Genomic DNA, 15,395 nt, shown 5'->3' with positions numbered 1-15,395 from the left:
GTCCAATCAACAGTCTGCTGCTAGTCACCTGACCATGATGAGTCAGCAAGTGTGGCCTCTGGTGGTGGGACATTGACACTCTAGTTGGACAATCTCGTAGGCCTAAGTTTCAGACCGGCAGTATCTGAGAGAGACATAATTCTTCCCCACTTCCTGCCTAAACTACTAGGCCATCTTTCCGTAGCCTGTCTCTCGGCTGCACTGTTCCACCCCAGAAGTAGTAGCATGTCTGTGGTGAGGAGTGAGCCCTTGATGGTCAGTCACTGTGTGCTGAGGCTGTTTAGACCTGTCAGTGGGAGGCGTTGCATTTCCCAGCATTGCTAGTGATAAGATGCACAGGAATCTCTCTGTCTACTCCCTTGGGGTGTTTGCAGACTCAACCCTTCCACATCTGGCTCAGGTGCGATTGCTGAACAGCCCAAGTCGCTGCGCTGGGAGAGTCGAGGTGATTCGTAACCAGCAGTGGGGAACCGTGTGTGATGACGGCTGGGACTTACAGGACGCCGGAGTCGTGTGCAGGCAGCTGGGCTGTGGGACGGCGTTATCAGCCCCAGGAGGGGCTCGATTTGGACAAGGATATGGGCCAATTTTGCTGGATGAGGTTAACTGCACAGGGACCGAAGCTGCCCTCTCCGAATGCAGGGCTAAGCCTTGGGGGGATCATAATTGTCACCACAGAGAAGATGCCGGTGTTGTGTGCTCAGGTAACTCTCCTTCATCATGACCATGTGAAAAGCAGTTCGGGGATTCATTGGGGCGCTCTCCCCTCACAGTGAGTCCTGACCCTCCTGCACCATCTGATGCAAAAGACTGTGCTGCAGGGAGTGGGGCTGGGGAAAGCGGAGGCTGCTCTCCCTGCAGATTTACGCGTAACCACAAGGCCCCAGGTCACCTCTAAGGGCCTTGCTGCAGGGAGCAGGGTGGGGACCACAGGAGGGGGCTGCCCTCTCTCAGAGTCAGTGCTGATCCCAATGCCCCCGCGTGGTGCCAGGGCACCCTGCTGCAGGCTGAGATGTATACGCCACCTCTGCTCAATCTGATCCCCCCACCCAACTACAGCACTGTGGGCGCTCTGTGACCAGTGAGTTCTAGTCAGACTCGCTTGGTGTCTTATTCCGATGAGATGGGAGGGAATAGCCTTGATGTGCTTAGACATCTGCCATTTTTGTATGCAGTGTAGTTGCAGCCATGTCGGTCCCAGGATACGAGAGAGACAAGGTGGGTGAGGAAATGTCTATTATTGGACTAACTTCTGATGGTGAGAGAGACAAGCTTTCCAACCACACCGAGCCCAGACCTGAAGAAGAGCTCTGTGTGAGCTCCAAAGCTTGTCAGGAGAGGGGGTTGGGGTGCAGGTGGGGTGTGGGATGCAGCAGGGGGCTCAGCTCAGGGGGTTGGGGTGCAGGATGCAGGAGGGGTTCGGAGTGCGGGCTCTGGCCCGGCACTGCTTACCTGGAGCGGCTTCGGAGTGCCAGCGGCCTGGCACCACTAAGGCAGGTTCCTTGCCTGCCCTGGGCCCACACAGCTCCTGGGAATGGGGAACTGTGGCCAATGGGAGCTTTGGGTGTGGAACCCACAGGCCAGGGCTGCGCACGGAGCCCTCAGACCCCCTACCCTCACCTGGCCGCTTCGAGGAGCAGCACGGTACCCACGGCGCCACTGGGGTGGCAATCCCACAGGCCGGATCCAAAGCCCTGAGGGGACGGATCCTGCCTGCGGGCTGCAGTTTGCACACTACTGCTCTAGATTCCCGTAAGGCATTCAACTTGGCACTGCACAAGAACAATGCTAAATTGACATTGTACATGATAAATCAATTAAAAACTGGCCAACTTCCTGATCTCAAAATGTAATTGTGAATGGGGACTCATCATCAGTCAAATGTCTTTGATTGGGGTCCTGCAGGATCACTTCTTGCCTCTACACTATTTAACAATTTTATCAAGAGACTGGAGGAAAACATAAAAACATCACTTAGAAAGTTTGCTGATGACACAAAATTTGAGAGACTGGTAAATAGTGAAGAGGACCGGTCACTGACACAGAGTGATCTCAATCACTAGGTAATCTGGGTGCAAGCAAACAAGATGCCTTTTAACATGACCGAATGTAAAATTATACATCTAAAACCACAGAATGCAGGCCGTAGTTACAGGAGGGGGACTCTCTCCTGGGAAGCAGTGACTCTAGAAAGATTTCGGGGTGGGGGGGTGGATAATCATCTGAACAGGAGCTCTCAGTGTGACTCTGTGACCAAAATGGCTAATGCAGTCCTGGGATGCTCACACAGGGGAATCTCAAGTAGCTGTAGAAAGGTTATTTTACCTCTGTAGTTGGTGCTGGTGCGAACGCTGCTGGAATCTTGTGTCCAGTTCTGGTGCCCACAATTCAAGAAAGATGTCGATAAATTTAAGAAGGTTCAGCAAAGAGCCATGAGAATGATCAGAGGATTAGAAAACCTGCCTTGTGGTGATAGACCCAAGCAGCTCAGTCTGTTTAGTTTAACAAAGAAAAGGTGAAGGGGTCACTTGAGCACAGTCTGTAATTACCATCATGGGGAACAGAAATGTGATAATAAAGGACACTTCAATCTTACAGGCAAGTGATTAATAAGATCCAGTGGCTGGAAGTTCAAGAGAGACAAATTTAGATGACAGATAAAGTGCAAATTTGTATCGATGAGGATTCATAGCTGTTGGAACATCTTATCAAGGGCTGTGGGGGATCCTCCCTCACTGGCAATTTTTAAATCAAGATTGGACATTTCTGAAAGATCTGCCCTAGGAATTACCCTGGGGCAGGTCTCTGGCCCATGCTACACAGGAGGTCAGACTAGGTGGTCACAGTGGGCACTTTGGGCCTTGGGACTCTATGAATCCCGCTGATCAGATTCAGTGTCAGATGGAGCCTGCAGCCATTCCCAAGGAGTAGGGACCTTGGGTCACTTTGTCAAGCATCAGGCTCCTAAACCCATTGCCCCGGCCAATTAGCATCTTAGCTGATGAGCCATGAACCTTTAACATTTGGCACCGTTTTGACTGGCTGCAGAATTCTTCCCCCCGTCCTGCCTAAATAACTGGGCCAGATTTCTCTTCCCTGTTTTTCAGCTGCACCCTAGTGGTGGCTGCATATCAGTGGTGGGGAGTGAGACCCTGATAGGCGGTAGCTATGTGAGGAGGCTATTCAGACCCATCAGTGGTAGGTGCTACTTTCCCCGGCATCACAACTGATTAGATGCACAGGAACCTCCCTGAGTGTTTATTCCCTTGGGGTGTTTGCAGGCTCAGGCATCTCAGAAGTGGCTCAGCTCCGACTGGTGAATGGCCCAAGTCGCTGCGCTGGGAGAGTCGAGGTGCTTCACAACCAGCAGTGGGGAACCGTGTGTGATGACAACTGGGACATAATTGATGCTGGAATCGTGTGCAGGCAGCTGGGCTGTGGGACAGCGCTATCAGCCCCAGGAGCGGGTCGATTTGGGCGAGGATCAGACCCTATCTGGCTGGACGATGTTCAGTGCAAAGGGACAGAAATTGGCCTTTCCGAATGCAGGGCTCGGCCTTGGGGAGACAATAACTGTCACCACGGAGAAGATGCCGGTGTTATTTGCACAGGTAACCCTCATCCATCACTGTGCCTGTTGCAGGGAGCAGTGTGGGAAGCTCATTACAGGGCATTGTCTCCTCAAACCCATTACTAATCCCAGCACGGTGCTTAGGGCCTATGCTTCAGGGAGCTATATGGCGGTTCCAGTAGGGAGCGCTCTCCTCTCACAAGCCCTGGTGACCCTAATTCCCCTGTGCAGATCTATAGGCCTGTGCTGCAGGGAGCGGCATGGGGGCTCAGTAGGGGGCACTCTCCCCTTGAAGTCAATGCTGGCCCCTGCGCCCCAGTGTGGGGATGAGGGCCCTGTGCTGCAGGGAGGAGGGCTGGGTGTCAGTAGGGGGTGCTCTCCCCTTACAATTGTGGTGGTCCTAAGGCCCCAGTGCGGTGCCATGGGCCCCTAGTATGAGGAAGCCTTGTCTGTGCCCGCTGCGGGGCAGTTCTCCAACTCCCTCGGCCACAGGCCACACAAGCCATTCCCTCTAGGCCTCGTGGGGTGGCCTCTCTCCAGGTTGGCAATAGGCACACTCCAGCCCCCAGCCCTCCGAGTGTTCCCCTGCAGCTCCCAGCCCCTGTCCCACTGGGCATTCACAGCAGTCACAGATCTGCTGCTCCCAAAGGAACAGAGCCCTCAGCTGACCAGTTCCACCTCCCATCTCTGCCCTAATCGACACACATCCCTAGTTCACTTCATAGTCACACCAAGGACAAGTGATTTCACAGAGTGTAGAGATTCGAGGGGTAGCAAGGAGAAGGGTTGGAAAGAAATGGTTCCATGGCCAATAAAATCATACCACGCTGACTAGAGCCTAGACTCACTGAACAAGATACTTTTCTGTCTGGTAGAGCAACGCTCACCCCACAGTCCTTCCAGGGTTTTACTCCAGGCTTGGCTGTGATCTCCTGTTCCTGAGACAAACGCTGTCAGCTGCCTCCTGGGTGAAAGGGAGCTCTTGTCCCCTCTCCTCTTTCTTTGTAGGTACAGGCCATTGTCTCTTCCCAGAGAAGGTCTCTCTTCAGAGACTTATCCTGGGGGTCTTTATCCTTGTAAATTCTCAGGCCCCCACAGGGCCCAGACAGTGAATATAGCCTGTCTCCACGGCTGTGCTTTGTTCTATGTGCTGATTGGCCCAGCCGAAGGGATTGCCATGGCGCAGGTGACAAGCTTCACTTCAGCACTTCTGGAGCCTCATATTCTACATTTTACATCTCTCTTCAACTATGTCCCATCCAAACATCTTGCTCCCATTAGGTCGACCTCACATGCCACCTTTGGTGAACTATTGTGCATATATCTCACCCAGGGGATCCCGATATAAGTCTAAGTATCCCTGTGCCCTCTGCCAGTTGGCATTTAATTATCCCTGGGCCAGACCCCTCTGCTGCACAAGGAGGGGCTGGGTAACTATAACTTCCACTAGTTAGATTTGGTGTCAATGGAGCCTGCAGCCGCTCACTCAACTAAAAATCCAGGGCCAATTTCTCAAGAGTCCGGTTCCCAATCACCGTGTTCCGGCGGATTTGCATTTCAGGAAATTATCCCTGAACCTGTAACTTCCCCGACAGCTGGACATAGGACACTTCCTGTCCTACACAGCCTAAATATTTCCCTGTCCTGTTTCTCAGTTGCCCTGTCCTACCCCAGAAGTGGCTGCATCTCAGTGGGGGGAAATGTCGTCTTTTGCATATTTCACAAGTCGATATCTAGGTAACCCTTCTGGCAGGTGGAGTCGGCAGCGACCAGGGCTGGATTCAATATCTAGGATTCTAGGGGTCCTTTTCAGCAATACCACAGAACTTGCTCGAGCACCCACCCAGTAACTTGGGAAAATTACACACCACCCCCTGGGTGCTTCTACGAGGCAAAGCTTCCCCTCTTGGAAGCACAGAGTCTCAGTGCAGAAAAGAAACTTTTAAATAAAACCCAGCATTAACTTGGGAAAACACCGGAAATAGATAAAACCATGAGCAAAACACCTATCCCAGAGTACACTGGGCAGTGTCTTGCCTCAGCTTCTAGAGTCCAGCAACCCAAAGTTCCTTTAAGGTGCCTCTCCCTTCTTTCTCCACCACATCCCACTCACAGTGGTTGTCCTTGGTTAGTGAAGACCCAGAGTTCAGAGGTGCACCTGTGTGAGCTCAGCTCCCACCATGGGGGCAGGGAGGAGAGCGCCTGGCTCGCTCTTCCGCCTGCTCTGGTGGCAGCTGCCCTGAGAGCCACTCACTACCCTGCTCACTCTCACCTTCTGCTGCCCCCGGCCTCTACACTGTGACCTCTGCAGGTCGCTCTCCTGAAGCTCCACCCAGCTCTCAGTGACTGTCAGCTCCTAGTGGGGAACCCTCAGTGCTGAAGCAGCTGGGCAGAAACAGTGTCTCACAGCAGGTGTTTTCAGCTCTAGTGATCACTGAAACCAAAAAACCTCCTAATGGAGGTTCATTAACTCTATCTTTGAAGAGTGGTGAGGGGCAGATTGAACCATGGCTAAACCCCTTACACAGAGCCCACACCCCTCAGCAGGAACACCCATCTCCACCCCCTCTCACTCTTGATAGGGGTCTGGAGTCTGAGCGCCCTGGTTAGTGAGTTCAGTTCAGTTGTGGGTGACCCCCTCAGTCAGGGCAGGCTAAGCACAGTTCTGCTGCTCTTTACTCAGACAATCAGGACAACATTTCACTACCCTGCATTCAAGTACTACAGTGATTTGTAACCCACCACCAGCCAACACAGCTCTGTCTGCTGGACACCTGCTGGATACCTAGGTAGAGTGGGTGTGTTCATGTAAATAGTGTCTGGTCCTGAAGCCTTTTCCACTCCCCAGCTCATCACTCGCTGTCAGGGGAGAGCTCATTCCAACCTTACTCACCTCTAGTTCAGGGATCGGCAACCTTTGGCACATGGCCCATCAGTGAAATCCGCTGGCGGGCCAGAACACTTCGTTTACCCGCAGTGTCCACAGGTTCGACCAATTGCAGCTCCCACTGGCCGCGGTTCACCACTCCAGGCCAATGGGGGCTGTGGGAAGCACCGGCCAGCACATCCCTCAGTCTGTGCCACTTCCTGCAGCCCCCATATCAAAAGCTTTGTTAAAGTCAAGGAATAACATGTTCATTGCTTTCCTTTCTTCCACACAGCCAGTTATCTTATCATAGAAGGCAATTAGATTGGTCAGGCATGACTTGTCCTTGGTGAATCCATGCTGACTGTTCCTGACCACTTTCCTCTCCTCGAAGTGCTTCAAAATTGATTCTTTGAGGACCTGCTTCATGATTTTTCCAGGACTGAGGCGAGGCTGACTGGTCTGTAGTTCCCCAGATCCTCCTTCTTCGCTTTTTTAAAGATGGGCACTACAGTAGCCTTTTTCCAGTCATCCGGGACCTCTCCCAATCACCATGAGTTTTCAAAGATAATGGCCAATGGCTCTGCAATCATACCTGCCAATTCCTTTAGCACCCTGGGATGCAGCGCATCCGGCCCCATGGACTTCTGCTCGTCCAGCTTTTCTAAATAGTCCTGAACCACTTCTTTCTCCACAGAGGGCTGGTCACCGCCTTCCCATGCTGTGCTGCCCAGTTCAGCAGTCTGGGAGCTGGCCTTGTTCGTGAAGAAAGAGACAAAAAAGCATTGAGTACATTAGCTTTTTCCACATCCTCTTTCACTAGGTTGCCTCCCCCATTCAGTAAGGGGCCCACACTTTCCCTGACCTTCTTCTTGTTGCTAACATACCTGTAGAAACCTTTCTTGTTACTCTTAACATCCCTTGCTAGCTTCAACTCCAATTGTGATTTGGCCTTCCTGATTTCACTCCTGCGTGGTTGAGCAATATTTTGTACCTCTTCCTGGTTATTTGTCCAGTCTTCCACTTCTTGTAAGCTTCTTTTTTGTGTTTAAGATCAGCAAGGATTTCACTGTTAAGCCAAGCTGGTCGCCTGCCATATTTACTATTCTTACTACACATCGGAATGGTTTGTTCCTGGACTCTGGGTGACGTTTTCAAGGAGCTATGGAGCCAATACATGTAAATTCAGTGCTGATGTCAGGCTAAGGCAACCATTAATAACTGGGGTGACTGTGTTCAGCTGCCAATCACCAAGATGCTTATGCCAGCATCTGGCCTGCAGCACTGCACAGTATCGCACTGAAGTGAATACCAGCACCAGGAGTGAGGGTGTAAATCTCCTCCTCAGGAGGTTCCTGCCAGCAGTGCAGGGGGTGATCTTTTTAAGTGCTCTAGTGGAAGCAGTGGGTCAGACTGCCGTCCAATCTGCCTAACTAGGTGACAGCTGGCTGGGAGGGGAATGAACAGACTTCAACATTACCCAAGTGATTAGCCTGCTCAGTGGTGGGGAGCCCTTGACAGGCAGTTGCTGTGTGCAGAGACTGGTCAGACCCATCAGCGGGAGACGCTCCGTTCCCCAGTGACACGAGAGATCAGAGGCCCAGGAACCTCCCTGAGTGCTTATTCCGTTGGGTGTTTGCAGACACCAGCATCTCCGAAGTGACTCAGCTGCGACTGGTGAACGGTTCGAGTAGCTGCGCTGGGAGAGTCGAAGTGTTTCATAACAAGAAGTGGGGAACTGTGTGTAATGACAGCTGGGACCTACAGGATGCTGGAGTCGTGTGCAGGCAGCTGGGCTGTGGGACGGCACTATCAACCCCTACTGGAGCTCACTTTGGGCGAGGATCTGACCATATCTGGCTGGGTAATGTCAACTGCACAGGGACAGAAGCTGCCCTCTCCCAATGCAGGTCTAGGCCCTGGGGAGACAGTAACTGCACCCATGAAGAAGATGCCAGTGTTGTGTGCTCAGGTAACCCTCCTCCATCACTTCACTGTGGGTGGTGCAGAGATCGGGTGGGAAGCTTTCAGCACAGACCCAGCTCTCCTGTCTGAGTCAGCACTGACTCCAGTGCCCCAGCATGGAGCTAAGGGCCTGTACTGCAGGGAGCCCGTTGGGGATCACAGAAAATGTTGCTCTTCCCATGGTGTCAGCACTGACCCCATTTCCCCACACAGTTCTACAGGCCTGTGCTGCAGGGAGCGGGATGGGGGCTCAGTAGGGGACGCTCTCTCCTCGCAGTCAGTGCTGAGCCCAGTGCCCCAGCACAGCACTTAGGTCCTGCGCTGCAGGGAGCAGTAACATGCGCCTCTGTGAGAGACCCTCCCCATCGCTGATTGCTCTAATCCCCCTGCCCCACTACAGCACAATGGGGCTCTGGGTAACCGTAGATCCCATTTGTGGGATTTGGGGTTGAATGGATCCTGTAACAACTCAGGGATACCTTTATGAAGTGTGGGGTTCCTATCCCCATCACTCCGGGTGATTTACATCTCAACTAATTTGCCTGAACCTGTAACATCCCCCACAGCTGTGACTGGAGACAGGGTTCTTCCTCAATTCCTCTCCTACACAGCCCATGAATTTCTGTGTCCTGTCTCTCAGCTGCCTTGTTCCACCTCAGAGATGGCTGCATACCAGAGGTGGGGAGTGAGTCCTTGATAGGCAGGCGCTCTGTTCAGAGGCTGTTCAGACCTGTCAGTGGGAGGTGCTAAGTTCCCCAGTATTAGTAGCAATCAGATGTACAGGAACCTACCTGAGTGTTTATTCCATTGGGGTATTTGCAGACTCAGGCATTTCAGAGCAGACTTCGCTCCGTCTGGCGAATGGCCCAAGTCGCTGCGCTGGGAGGGTCGAGGTGTTTCACAACCAGCAGTGGGGAACCGTGTGTGATGACAGCTGGGACATAACTGATGCTGGAGTCGTGTGCAGGCAGCTCGGCTGTGGGACGGCGTCATCAGCCCCAGGAGGGGCTCGATTTGGGCGAGGATCTGACCCTATCTGGCTGGATGACGTTCACTGCACAGGGACAGAAGCTGCCCTCTCTGATTGCAGGGCTCGGCCTTGGGGAAACAGTAACTGTCACCATGGAGAAGATGCCGGTGTTGTGTGCTCAGGTAACCCTCCTCCATCCCGGTAGATGCTGCAGGGAGTGGGGTAGGAGATCACTAGGGGGCGGTCAGTTCAGAGCCCAATGTAACCGCACTGTGCTAGGGGCCCGTGCTGCAGTTACAGCGTGCGGGCTCCTGAGGAACTGCTCTGCCCTTGCAGTCAGTGCTGACCCCCATGTGGGTGAAGGGACTGTGCTGTAGGGAGCAGTTTGGGGACCACACAAGGGGCCTTTCCCCCTGCAGTTAGTGCTGACCCCAGTGTTCCAGGGTGGTGACGGCTGTAGGAGGCAGGGTGGTGGTTTCAATAATAATGCCCTCCCCTTGCAGGCAGGGCTGGCCCCAGCACAGCACTTAGGGCCTGCACTGCAGGGAGCAGTACGTGCGCCTCAGTGAGAGACCCTCCCCGTCGCTGATCGCTCTGATCCCCCTCCCCCACTACAACCCAATGGGATGCTGGGTAACCGTAGATCCCATTTGTGGGATTTGGGGTTGAATGGAGCCTGCAGCTGCTCAGGGGCAGTAGAAACCTGGGATCCCTTTATGAAGTGTGGGGCTTCTCCCCCACACACTCTGGGTGATTTCCATGTCAGCTAATTACCCTTGAACCTGTAATATCCCCAAAGCTGTGACTGTTGACAGGGTTCTTCCTCACTCCCTCTCCTGCACAGCCCATGAGTTTCTGGGCCTGGTCTCTCAGCTGCCCTGTCCTCCTCCAGAGGTGCCGGAATGTCAGTGGTGGGGAGTGAACCCCTGAGAGGCTGTTCACAGCCATTAATGGCAGGTGCTACTTTCCCCAGGGTCACTAGTGATCAGATGCAGTGAGTGTTTATTTCCTTGGGGCATTTGCAGACTCAGGCATTTCAGAGCAGACTCAGCTTCGACTGGTGAACGGCCCGAATCGCTGCACTGGGAGAGTCGAGGTGCTTCACAGCCAGCTGTGGGGAACTGTGTGTGATGACAGCTGGGATTTAGCTGAGGCCAGAGTCGTGTGCAGGCAGCTGGGCTGTGGGACAGCGTTATCAGCCCCAGGAGGGGCTCGATTTGGACGAGGCACTGATCCCATCTGGCTGGATAACCTTCACTGCACAGGGGCAGAAGCTGCCCTCTCCGACTGCAGGGCTCGGCCTTGGGGAATCCATAACTGTAACCACGGAGAAGATGCCAGTGTTGTGTGCTCAGGTAACGCTCCTCCATCACTGTGGGTGTTGTGCGAAGCAGGAAGGGGGCTCAGTAGGGGGCGCTCTCCCCTTGCAGTCAGTGCTGAGCCCAGTGCCCCAGCACAGCACTTAGGGCCTGCGCTGCAGGGAGCAGTACGTGCGCCTCAGTGAGAGACCCTCCCCCATCACTGATCGCTCTGATCCCCCTGCCCCACTACAGCACAATGGGGCGCAGGGTAACTGTAGATCCCCTTTGTGGGATTTGGGGTCAAATGGAGCCTGCAGCCGCTCAGAGGCAATATAAACCCTGGGTCCCTTTATGAAGTGTGGGGCTCCTACCCCATTATAGTGATTTTAATCTCAGCTAATTACCCCGGAACCTGTAACATCCCCCACTGCTGTGACTGGAGACGGGGTTCTTCCTCACTTCCCCTCCTACACAGCCTGCGTGTTTTCATGGCCTGTCTCTCAGCTGCCCCTTCACACCCCAGAGGTTGCCGTATATTAGCAGGGGGGAATGAACCTGTGTCAGGCAATTGTAGAGACTGATCAGATCTGAGGTGCTATGTTCCCCAATGTCACTAGTGATCAGAGGCAAAGGAATTTCCCTGAGTGTTTATTCCCTTGGCGCATTTGCAGACTCATCCATTCCAGAGCGGGCTTCAATCCGACTGGTTGATGGTTCGAGTCGCTGCGCTGGGAGAGTCGAGGTGTTTCACAACCAGCAGTGGGGAACCGTGTGTGATGACAGCTGGGACATAACAGATGCTGGAGTTGTGTGCAGGGAGCTGGGCTGTGGGACGGCGTTATCAGCCCTAGCGGGGGCTCACTTTGGGCAAGGATCTGACAATATCTGGCTGGATGATGTTCAGTGCACAGGGACAGAAGCTGCCCTCGCCGAATGCAGGGCTCTGCCTTGGGGAGACAATAACTGTCACCATGGAGAAGATGCCGGTGTTGTGTGCTCAGGTAACCCTCTTCCATCACGTCACTGTGGGTGGTGCTGGGAAGCTTTCAGCACAGACCCAGCTCTCCTGTCTGAGTCAGCACTGACCCCAGTGCCCCAGCATGGTGCTAAGGGCCTGTACTGCAGGGATCCAGCTCGGGGTCACAGTAAGTGTCCCTCTTCCCGTGGTATCAGCACTGACCCCATTTCCCCACGCAGTTCTACATTCCTGTGCTGCAGGGAGCAGGATGGGGGCTCAGTAGGGGTCGATCTTCCCTCACAGTCAGTGCTGAGCCCAGTGCCCCAGCACAGCACTTAGGGCCTGCGCTGCAGGGAGCAGTACGTGCGCCTCTGTGAGAGACCCTCCCCGTCGCTGATCGCTCTGATCCCCCTGCCCCACAACAGCACAATGGGGGATCCCATTTGCAGGATTTGGGGTCGAATGTAGTCTGCAGCCACTCAGAGGCAGTAGAAACCTGGGATCCCTTTATGAAGTGTGGGGCTCCTCCCCCCGTCATTCCGGGTGATTTCCATCTCAGCTAATTACTCCTGAACCTGTAACATCCCCTAGAGCTGTGACTGGAGACACGGTTCTTCCTCACTCCCTCTCCTACACAGCCCATGAGTTTCTGTGCCTGTTCTCTCAGCTGCCTTGTTCCACCCCAGAGGTGGCTGCATGTCAGGGGTGGGGAGTGAGTCCTTGATAGGCAGGTGCTGTGTTTAGAGGCTGTTCAGACCTGTCAGCGGGAGGCGGTAAATTCCCCAGCGTCACTAGCGATCAGAGATTACCAATTTGGTTGATAAAGGTAATAGTGTGGATGAAATAGACTGAGACTTCTGTAAGGTACCGCACAACATTTTGATTAAAAAAACTATAACCGTATAAAATTAACATGGCACACGTGGCAGGGAGTGATTCTTGGACCTATGATATTTAACATTTTTATCAATGACTTAAAATAAAATATAAATTCATAGGTGTTAAAATTTGCAGATGATACAAAGATTGGGGGAGTGGTAAATAATGAAGTTCACAGGTCACTGAATCAGCCTGATCTGGATTGCTTGGTAAACTAGGTGCAAGCAAACAATGTACATTTAAATGTAAATATCTACGTCTAGGAACAAAGAATGCAGATCATGTTTACATGATGGGGGATTATTGTTGCATCTCAGTGCGTCTCGTGCGGGCATGGACAAAGCCCAACAACCAATGTGATTGGTAGCAGAGTCGTTTATTTCTCTCCAGCATACTTCTTATATACAATTATGGCAAGCAATCAAGCAGTTGCTAATTGGTTAATAAGGTACACACAGGCACAGCTGTAACTTCATTGGATAATTGTCATCCTGTACAACTTTCTGATTTATTATCCTGTTTACTGCCTACTAGCAGATGAGAACGAAGCCAAGGCCAGCATCTCACTACACAGCTCACAGCCTAATTAGCCCGTCCTTGAAGCCTAAACACCTCAGCTTCTCACATTCCCATCTGCCGAGTTAGCAAAACATTCCCACATCTCCCCCCTCTTCTCAAAATCAAAAAAGGGAAGGCATAGCAAAACATTCCCAGCTCTTAGCATTACATTATATAAACTTCTCCATATTAGCAAACGTCAGACACACCAACATCACATTGCTGCTGATTGGTTCTTTGTCTAATACACACACTTTTCACACGCATGGCCATTTGCTTACTGATTTCCCATTTCCCCAACTTATCTAATCCCAGCTAGGCCACCTGGCATTTGCCTCCCTCTGGCAGTTCCCTGCTTTCTCATAGCAACTTATCTCATCCCTCTGTTCTTGTGACCACGCTGCTGTAACTTTCCACCAAGGCAGCATAGGGAAGATGCAACCCCACATCTCCCCCCTATTCTTAAAAAACAAGACATCCAATAAACTGCTCCAGACTTCATAGCAAAAGGCATGCAAAACAGAGCAAAAAAAACCAACAGTGACCGGTTAAACAAAACCAAACCAGAAACAAATAGTATTTCCTTAAGCTATAGGGCTCACCTATAACCATGCAATTCTTAACATAAAACACCAACAGCACCAAACAAAACAAACATAAAATAACAAGGGTAAAACAGATAGATGGTGTAAATTCTGCAGGATTCCCCCATTCTCTATTGCTCACCAAACTGTGACAAAATTTCTGTTACCAATTCATCCCTCATATGTCAGGTGATCAAACTGACACTGAGGGGGGCGGGGGAATAGAGAAAACACACCATGTAACCACAATATAAATCTTCATTAAAATAATACAACAACAATTCTGGCCACAAGACAAACACCACAAGACAGAACATAAAACACAAAACATAAATTGTACTCTGTTAGTAAATGCATGGTACATTAAATGCTATGCAGCTAGCATCAATTTTCTTTAATATCTAAAAAACAAAAACAAATCTACCCCTACTGGGCAATCAATCATTACTTAAAATATACAAATACCCTTATTAATTTCAGGCAAAACAGGGGAATCACTTCATCAGTTAAATCATTTACATTAATGCAATCGCTTCCTGGCTTGCTTCTGGATTCAAAGCTATTCACAGCTTAAAATTTCTTACTTTCAACTTCTGCATTTAAACACTGAAGGAAAACATCACCACTTATATGCCCATAGGACCTAATACAATCTCAATCACATAGCACTATATACATTCTTCAGCTAATGCAACAAAATTATTTATAGCCAAACAATTGCAAACTAATTTCTTTGCCTAAATTATTACAAACATTTCAAAGACACCAAGAACTTTTCTCTTAGCATCTTTACAAAATTCAACTGCTATTTTCTTAAAATCACTTGCTGTCTTTCAACAGCCACTTGCCAATTCAAATCACCATTTCAAATATCCTCCCGAATATTTGAAATTCCCAAGCTTGTGCGTAATTACCTTTTCTATCCACTACACCCTCAAAAGTTTCCAACCTGCTTTCCAAGCCTCTCCGTCTGTTACCTGTCCGCCTGGGCCCGATCCTTTTTTCCTCTTGCTAAACCGTTCCTATCATGGACACTAACTTATTCCACTATCAATTTAGCTAGGAGGGTGTACTTTTTAACTAGCCCTTACCCTTCTGGTATTCTGTGAACAGTTATCTGTACTTTCCCACCGTGGGGGCTACATTCTCATGCATATAACTTTAATTACATCATCTGCATTCAGCCTATCTATGTTAATATAGGATACATCTAGTATCAAGCAGTCTTACAACTGCCAATAATCAGCACATAACACAAAATTTACAAAAATCTAATAAGGCTAACAAAAGCACTTTACATAAAGGTACTTTGGGTCACATAGGCCCAAAGCCATTCTTCCAAATTACCTAAATTTATGCCTAGTAACACCATCAACTCCCCCCTTTGAGAATACTCAACAAACTTTTTGGCTGAGTTTTCTCAAACCTTGAAAACAAGTAAGGGGGGGGTAATATCACTTACAATCCAATTAGGGAGGGCAATACATGCTAAAAAAAAAATTTTATCCAAAACACAGGGCGCAGCCTGTAGAATAAATCCCAAAATCCAATTAATATCACATTTCTCAGCAGGAGTCCCAAATTTCTTCCTGCCAGTGTACAATTCTTTGTTTCTTCACCAGGGTCAGTTCTTAATGGTCTTTTAGTCAGGAATTTCTGGACTTTGGCAATGTCAATGATGTAAGTGTTTTTTCTTCTTTTTTCACCACCGTCGTGGTTCAGCTTCTACGGAGAAAATTACCA

At 50.8% G+C, this 15,395-nt stretch overlaps 1 protein-coding gene across 5 annotated transcripts in view; it reads left to right on the top strand.

The window, feature by feature from the left end:
* The window catches only part of LOC123350248 (deleted in malignant brain tumors 1 protein-like), a 108,182-nt gene that overhangs the window by 13,008 nt on the left and 79,779 nt on the right, over positions 1 to 15,395 (top strand). Inside the window, exons 7-12 of one of the 5 annotated variants that reach the window (XM_044988734.1) lie at positions 375 to 704; positions 3,282 to 3,611; positions 8,080 to 8,409; positions 9,225 to 9,554; positions 10,398 to 10,727; positions 11,345 to 11,674. The exons of the other annotated variants lie outside the window; for them this stretch is intronic. Coding sequence (XP_044844669.1) covers positions 375 to 704; positions 3,282 to 3,611; positions 8,080 to 8,409; positions 9,225 to 9,554; positions 10,398 to 10,727; positions 11,345 to 11,674 — 1,980 coding nt within the window. The remainder of the gene's footprint in view (positions 1 to 374; positions 705 to 3,281; positions 3,612 to 8,079; positions 8,410 to 9,224; positions 9,555 to 10,397; positions 10,728 to 11,344; positions 11,675 to 15,395) is intronic. 5 annotated transcript variants of the gene reach the window in all.

This window comes from Mauremys mutica, chromosome 15, assembly GCF_020497125.1.
Source record: "Mauremys mutica isolate MM-2020 ecotype Southern chromosome 15, ASM2049712v1, whole genome shotgun sequence".
Taxonomy (NCBI): Eukaryota; Metazoa; Chordata; order Testudines; family Geoemydidae; genus Mauremys; species Mauremys mutica.
The sequence above is the reverse complement of the archived record's forward strand: the minus strand, read 5'-3'. Positions and strand labels throughout refer to the sequence as shown.